At 62.7% G+C, this 7,915-nt stretch overlaps 1 protein-coding gene across 9 annotated transcripts in view; it reads right to left on the bottom strand.

The window, feature by feature from the left end:
• Positions 1-1,655: 1,655 nt before the first annotated feature.
• Positions 1,656-7,915, bottom strand: part of HIRA (histone cell cycle regulator) — a 48,610-nt gene continuing 42,350 nt past the window's right edge. For all 9 annotated transcript variants that reach the window (XM_081541801.1, XM_081541794.1, XM_081541793.1 and 6 more), the window contains 7 exons: positions 7,648-7,796; positions 6,544-6,764; positions 6,281-6,386; positions 5,925-6,047; positions 5,566-5,729; positions 4,973-5,061; positions 1,656-2,422 (listed from right to left, as the gene is read on the bottom strand). In XM_081541801.1, coding sequence (XP_081397927.1) covers positions 2,306-2,422; positions 4,973-5,061; positions 5,566-5,729; positions 5,925-6,047; positions 6,281-6,386; positions 6,544-6,764; positions 7,648-7,796 — 969 coding nt within the window. In that variant the 3' untranslated portion in view covers positions 1,656-2,305. The remainder of the gene's footprint in view (positions 2,423-4,972; positions 5,062-5,565; positions 5,730-5,924; positions 6,048-6,280; positions 6,387-6,543; positions 6,765-7,647; positions 7,797-7,915) is intronic.

Here is a 7,915-nt window from a genome sequence, read left to right as displayed (position 1 = left end):
TCTGTATTCTTAAAGAGATCCTCCTGAACTCCGCTATGTAACTAACTTCCTGGAAACAATTTAGTCCTTTTGGGTCTTGTTTTTTGTTAGATGGATCGGAAGATGTTAGTTGCTCAAGTTGTATCTGACTCTTCGCGACCCCATGGACTGTAGTCCACCAGGGTCCTCTGTCCATGGGGGTCTCCAGGCAAGAATACTGGAGTGGGTTGCCATCTCCTGCTTCTGGGATCTTCCCGAGCCAGGGATTGAACTCGGGTCTCCTGCTTTGACGGATGGGTTCTTTACCATCTGAGCCACCTGGAGATCCCGGATGGATCTGGAGCAGATGGGTCTAATCATTCTCCAAAACGGAGGAAGACTTCCCAAGTCCTCTTCTGCCCCAAGCCTGTGAGCTGTGAGTTCTTCTAGTCCAGTGGGTACAGACACCATACGCGGCTCTGGGTGACGACCCTTTTGGACGGTTCTGTGGCCATTTCCTCACTGCAGGAGCACCAATTCGCACGCAGCCAGACGTGCAGAGGCGAAGCTCCGGGGTTCCATCCTCGGAGCCCCCTCCAGTCCCGGGCTTGGAGCTTCCTGGGCTCTCAGTGCCACGTCAGGACTCCAGGGTTCTTCTGGGCCCTGCCTCGGCTTCCCCCCTGGTGCTGAGGCCAGGAAGCTCTCTCCAGGCGGGAGGTGGGCAGTCACGGACTCATCTTATTTCCCACTTCCCAGGGACCACCGTCCTTTCTGGCATCTGGCGTCTCAAGACCGCCATTTCGTGTTCTCTGCCTGCCTCCTTTGACTGTCTCAGGCAGAAGGGTCAGTGTGGTCCCCGTCCATCCGTCTCAGCTGGAAGTGCAAGTTTCCAACTCGTCTCTCTGCTCCTCGTCTCCTCTCTTGTCTGAGCAGTGGTTGTCGATGTAACAGTAGCTGACTGTCAAGGCTTCTTCGAGGGAATGCGTGTCACATGCCGCGACTTTGCCTCCACGAGCCTGGCTGGTCCTCGCAAGCACGCGCGTCTCCTTAACCTCATCTCCCTTTGACAGGCTGGAATGAGGCCCAGGTCTTTGCTGGCGTGGATCCCAGGCAGGCCTGCCTGTTCTCAGGCCACGCACGTCCTGTGGCTTCTGGGGTGCTCTCACCCAAGTGGAGTGTGTATGCTGGCTCTGTCGAGCACATGCGTGTGCCTGGTTCCCCTTTAGCCACGAGACTTCCCAGTGAGACAGGCAATGGGAAGACCACCTGGCAGGGAAGCAGTCAGACGGGATGTCAGTGGCCAGAACCATCAGGCCTGCTGTCCAGGCGCGAGCACAGAGCAGACTCGGAGGTGCCGGCGAGGTCCGGGACCAGGGGAGTTGGTGCTTAGCCCTCAGCAGGCCGCCGGTTCCCGTGGTTCCAGCCGTCTCCTCCTGTAGGTCAGCGCTGGGACTGCCACCTAGGAAAACCCTCACGTCTGTGTTTACTGATGTCCGTGGGGCCTGCAGACAGAAGCCAGGACCTCTGCAGCCAGCCTGGAAGAAGACGTAGACGGGTTAGGGAGGGGCCGGGGGTCAGGTGACATCACGGATCCCTTTCTGGCTCTGCTGTGTCATCACTGCCCATTTTAGGACAGGGGTCCATGGTGCAGGGAGGGCCTGGGAGTTGGAAGGAAAAGGCTGGGGAAGTCAGGAGCGTTTGGTATCCAATGCGTGTCCATTTATTTTACACTTACAAAAGAAATTGCCCACCCTCTGCCCCATCCCCCAAAAAACAGTCTCTTTTTACAAACATTTAAAAATTAAAACCAAATGAAGATAGACAAGTTAATTTCAGTACAATTATTTTTCAATGTAGCTGTCATAATTAGAGTTTAAATTTCCTACAAGTGACCAATGTCCAAGTGACTTATAGGACATTGATTATTGACCATTTTACAAGTTAGCAAATTCTAGTACAAAAATAGTCCATGTGCTGGAATAGGCTTTCCTTTTACATAGGTCTCAGGCCAGTCTACTGACCACATAATCCGCGTGCATCCCAGGGCTCCCTCCTCACAATGGCTCATTCATAGTAGCTGAAGCAGCCGGGCACCACCCACGGTGGCGGCCCGGTTCCGCCTGGGGCCGCGCTGGCCCTGGGGCAGCAGGCAGAGCCCAGCTCCGCTCTGGGCCCTGGAGGGCGGGCCACACTGCGGGCAGAGCCGCCCCCTCTGAGGGAGCAGCAGCCCGGGACGCGGGCTGTGCGGGACGGCCTGCCTCCCACCGTCTCGGCGTCCCCGGGGCTCAGTGAGGGCAGCGGTGGGCCTTGCGGAGGGGGGCCCTTGGGGCGGGGGCGGGCAGGCAGGCTACTTGTCCCGCAGGAGGTCCAGCTGCTCCTGGCACTCGGTGAACAGGCGCTGGAAGCGGAGGTTCTGCCCGATGACCGGCAGCAGCTCCTTCAGCAGGTCCCGCTTGCGCAGACCCTGTGGGCACAGGGGAGGCGGCTGAGGGCCCTGGCGGAGCTCCCTGGACGAGAGCCATCTCGCCGGGAGGTGGGACGGCTGAACGCAGAGCGCCAGGTGCGGGGACACAGCGCGGGGGCGGGGGACCCCAGGCAGGTTCCGCTCGTCTGGGCCCCCTGTGGCCGCTGGCACGGGCACCACTGGTCTCTGCACTAGTCAGTGGCCAGAGGAGCCTGACCTTCCAGGGTGGGATGGGAACAGAGGGCCCTCCTGGAGGGGGGCTCTCCCGAGGTCAAGCCCAGGGCAGAGGAGGGGCCTTGGCCTCACGTTCTGGGGTCTCTCCCTTCAGCGCTTCCTACACCCCTTCCACCCCTGGTGCACGGGCACCAGGTCTGCCCAGGCCCTCATGTGACGTGCACTGCCAGGCAGGGTCTCCATCCACAGACCCCTGAGGAGCACGGCTGCTGAGAGGGGAAAACCCCCGCGGGCAGTGCTGACCATGGCAAGAGGAGGCCCGGGCATTACAAGCATGGAGCCCGGACGAGGAAAGGAGCCAGCACAGCGTGCCCCACGGGAGGAGGGGCTCCGGGCCCGGATGCAGCTGAGGCCGAGTTGGGCGAGGGCCGCGGGGGAGCAGCCACCCCCGAGCAGGGAGCGGGGCGGCCCGCTGCCACAGAGGCCTGTGGATGACAGCAGAGAGCCCAACGTCCAGGTAATGGGTTCCGCAGGAGACACAGACAGTTACAGAAGAGACATGGGCACATTTCACACAGTTAAAGGCTGAAAGGCCCCGCTGGGGGCTGACAGGTAATGTGGAAAAGTTGTTAAGCAGACGTGTTGGAATAAGACAGAATTTTCAGACAAAAGGCAGAAAAATTCTGAAAATTTCCCAAGATTAAGAACATATTACCTATAAAGGAGGACATGCCAAGATTCATGATAAAGTGTTTTTTGTTTTTTTTAACCACAGTTTGCAGTATCTTGGCTCCTGACCAGGGATTAAACCTGGGCCTGCATGGAGTCCTAACCACTGGACTCCCAGGGAAGTCCTTGGTATTTTTAATACACTGGAAAAAATGTTGCCTACTTTTTAATCCAGCTAAACAATTATTCACATAAGAGATTATCATAAGAAATGTTTTATTCAGGCTTGCAACACCTCAGAAGGGTTACCCCAGGGAAGATCTACCCTGAAAATGTTTTGGAGGAAATACTCAGAGTGAAAAGAGGTAAATCCAGATGACGTTACAAGGCATATCTCTTGCTAAAGCCGATGCTGGTCTTCAACGCTAACGCTCACACGAGGGGACAACAGACCTAAGGGGCTTGCACTACTAGGTGATGAAAAAACAGCTTGTCAGATCAAACAAAAGCCGGCCACACCAGTGCTGGCAGGAAATACACAGACACATACGCAGAAAGGCTGAAAGTTACAGATGGACAGAGATATGCTGGTAAAGAATGAAAGCAGTATTTTACAATTATCAAATATTGCAGACTTTGTGACAGAACCATCCCTGAGAGGGTACAAAGGCGCCAGCACACGCCCCCGCCCGCCTTGCGTAGCAGCCCAGACGTGGCTCACGGCCGCTCATCCGGTCAGGGACGCAGGGCCTGAGACGGAGACCTCGATGGATGAGGCTTCCCTAGAGGGCCCGGCAGGACAGCTCAGGCCCCAGAGGGCAGCTGCTCCGAGCCCACCCTCTGCTTACCGTCTGCCTCCCCCCCTCCGACCCCGTACGTGTGGAGCTTCGACCTCTGATGGCAAGAAGCCTGGGGTCCCCTGAGGTGCACTGGGAACACCTACCACCAACTTCCCAATATATAAAGAGTTGTTGCAAACCAATAAGAAAAACAAATGACACCGAAGTATTCCAACAGGAAATACAAATGGCTCTTAAACACGTGAGATGACGTCGTCCCAGGAAGCCTCCTGGGGCCCGTGGACCCCACACCATCGCGGGCAGCAACCTCCAGTTGCCCGCCCTCCTGGGGACCAGTTCCACGGGAACGGCCAATTCTCACCGAGAAACTCAGCAAGAAGGCAACTCACCCCCACCCTGCCCAACATCCAGACGAAAAGACGGGAGAAATATTTTTTTAAAAAAGGCGTCAGTTCAGAAGAGTGCTGGGACTTTCCTGGTGGTCCAGTGGGGGGGCCTCTGCACCTCCCCTGCAGGGACTCGGGTTCGATCCCTGGTCAGGGAACTCAGAGCCCACAAGCTGTGCAGGGCAGCCTCTGCAGGATCCACTTTCCGCCCTCGGGCCACACCCCCCTGCTGATGGCGTGCCAGCCACGGTGGCCTCCCGGGCCCAGCTGGCGCACTGCCACCCCCACCAGCAGACCCCCCGGGCCTCCCCTCCGCTCTGCCAGACCAGACGGCGCCTCACTGCTGACAGACAGAGTGGAGGCCCCCTTGGCTGTGCTGTGAGGACGAGTGGGCACCGTGCCCTCACTCTGAGGCCATGCCCCGTGACAGCGTGCTGGAGAAGGGCACCAGGAAGCTCTCACAGCCCCCTGGCCGAGTCCTCAGCCCCCCGTTCCTGCAGGGGTAGGAGAGCTGCACCTACCACCACTGTGGACTCCCACTGGCTCCCAGTGGACGTGTGAACCGGCCCCAGCAGGTCCTTGCATATTTCCCGGAGTCGGTATTCAAACCCTAGTTACAGAAAATACAGAGACAGGAACACGTCACAGAAAGACCAGAAGGCCGAGACCACAGCAAGTCAGCGTAAGCGTGAGAGCCCCAGGGACCAGCATGTCGCCTCCTAGGGCCTCGCGTCTCGGCTCCGGCCCCGACGTGCCCTCTCCCTGGGCACAGGCGCGTCCTGGCGTGGGCTGGGCCGGGACAGACCCCAGCTGTGGGCCGTGGGGGCTGTGGGGGGGGGGCAAGGGCTCTGCTGGAAAAAGGGCAGGCATGCCAGGTCAGGGACACGGATGGGGCCTGGAGAGCTGGGCTGAGGGCCAGCCCTGCTGGGCGGGAGGGGCTCAAAGGAGGAGGACAGCTGCAGACCTAGGAGGCTCCGAGGGGCGGGGGGCGGGGGGCTTCCAGGCGTGACCTCCACCTGCACTCTGCCCCAGCCCTCCAGCTCATGGCGGGGCTGACCCGGTGGCGGGCCCTCGGGAGGGTCTGGCAGGGGCGGGGCCTGGGGCCGGGGCTCACCTTCATTCACGAGGTACCGTGCGTACAGGAGCAGCCAGTGGCGGTACTCATGGCTGGAGCGCAGGGTGAGCGCCGCGGCGACCTGGCTCTCCAGGTAGGCCAGGGTGGTCTCCTGCTGCACCACGTGAGGCACGGAGAAGAGCCGGGCTGCCTGCCGCCCCGAGCTGCGGGCAGGGTGCGGTCAGCAGGCTCTCGGCCGGCCGGCCCCAGGCTCTACTCAGCACTGCCCACTGGGCCCACCTGGCCCGCTGCCCGCCTCTCCAGTGACAGGGCCTGCCCGCGAGGTAGACGGCAGTCCAGGGGGGGCCTGGCAGGGACCGCACGCACACAGCCACCCTCGCCCCGTGTCCGGCACCTACGTGGAGGCGCGGCCCTGGACTATGGCTAAGGGTCCCGAGCACAGCATGGCGTCCTGGGGCGGTAGGCTGCTCCTGAAGTCCGCGCACTGTGCCAGCGAGTCCTGCTTGTCAGAGACTAGGTTCCTGGGGACAGAGGGGCAGGCGGGGCTCAGGGAAACCGAAGGCCCAGCAGGGATGGTGTGGTCCCGGTGCCCTGCACGCCCACAGGGGTGTCCTGATGCGGGCCCTGGCCAGAGGCCAGGCTGGAAATGCCCATGGACAAGCCCAGGAACAGTCAAGTGCCCCCCAGACAGGACGCCAGAGAGTGGACAGCGGGAGCACAGGCCCCTAAGCAGGTCCGGGGGTGGCGAGCTCACCACGTGGACAGCGACGGGCTGAAGCAGTAGGCCTTGCCGTCCGACAGGTTCATCACGGGGATCCCGTGCTGCGTGAGCAAGATCTGAGACACCGTCATGTCGCTTCCTGGGGAGACACGGAGAAGGTTCCCGCGTGTCCCGGTCAGCGGGCACCAGACCCCTCAGCAGCGGGGCCCAGAGCCTGCTCTTCGCCTCGGCCGGCAGGCCCGTCACCCCAGCCCTGACCTGGGCCGCCCCGACCCCGCCGAGGGCCCCGCGCACACCTGCCAGGATGGAGTGGAGCGACTCCTCCTTCACCACCACCACCTGCCTGTGCACGTCCCAGACGGAGAGCGTGGCGGCGGCGGTGAGCGCCATGACGTAGGGGCCGGTGCAGTGCAGGGTGGAGATCGGCGACGGCAGCAGGACAGGGGGTAGGAGGCGGCGGCCGCAGGCGGAGAACACGGACAGCATCCGCTTTTCACAGGCAACGCACACCACGTCCCTGGGGGCGGGGGCAGGCGTCAGGGCCCTGCCTGGGGCCGGCTCCCCTCCCCACCCGGGCTGTCCTGGCTCAACACGGGCTGCCCTGAGAGCAGGCGTCAGGACCAGTGCCCTGACAGCGAGCACCCCCACGGCCCCGGAGGGCCCTGCCCCGACAGGCCGGGGACCGGGGGGCACGCATGGCGGGCTCAGGCCTCAGCACGGGCGTGGGCACCATCGCGTCCCCCCCTCTGAGCGGCTGCGGGGCCCGGCAGCGGGCGGCAGGTCTGCGCACCAGGCCGGGGCCTGGCTGGCTGCTCGGCTACTTTCTGCAGCCTGTGGTCACCGGGAGGCCGTGCTGACACCCTGGCCCAGCCGGCCTCGGACCAGAGCCGGGGGCAGTCCAGCGAGGGCAGGGGGCCGCAGCACCTGTGAGGGCATCGCATGGGCGAGCTCGGCGTAGAGGGCCTGGCCTGACAGATCGAGCGTGCTCGTGAGGGACTGCGCACGGCCCCGACCGGGCCCTCCCCCCCGGGGAGGCGTGTGCGGGGCCCCTCCAGCGGCCCTGGAGCCCGCGGGAAAGCACTGGGGCCGATCGCCAAGCAGAGCCCCCCCCCAGGGCGGGATCTGGAAAGGGCCGGCCTGGGGACTGGGAGGACGGCCAGAAAGCTACACTGACTTCCCTGGACGAAAGCTCGGGTCCAGAGAGGCAGCCAGCAACGGTCAGAGGCAGGCAGTGCAGCCTAGACGCAGGGACTTCAGAAGCCTGGCCACAAACCCCGGGGTGGGGTTTCCCTCCTGAAGCGCGTGGGTGACAGCGCCACCTTCGGGGTGCCCCAGGGACGCAGCGGGCCCGGCGTGGCCAGGGGCGCCCTGCGTGCAGTGGGGCAAGGCCCTGCCCTTACCCGCTGCCAGCGGCCGTGAGGATGCGGCCGGGGAGCACCGTCTCCCACTCCTTCCCCTCACGGCTGCACTTTAGGCGGCTCAGCTTCAGGCCCCCGCCGGCCGTCACCTCGTTCTCCACCTCAATGTACATGGAGGGGTCGGAGCTCACCTGGGGAGGCAAGACAACAGACGTCTTGGGTGGAGCGGGCCTCAGACGTGGGCCCTGGGGCGGACGGAGCTGCCAGCCACCGCGTGGGGGTCAGGAGGGATGGTCACGGGGACAGGTGC

The sequence above is a fragment of the Giraffa tippelskirchi genome, chromosome 11 (assembly GCF_054371585.1).
Source record: "Giraffa tippelskirchi isolate mGirTip1 chromosome 11, T2T-mGirTip1v1.2.pri, whole genome shotgun sequence".
In the NCBI taxonomy this organism is placed as follows: Eukaryota; Metazoa; Chordata; class Mammalia; order Artiodactyla; family Giraffidae; genus Giraffa; species Giraffa tippelskirchi.
Note: the sequence above shows the minus strand (reverse complement) of the source record. Positions and strands in the feature narration are given on the sequence as shown.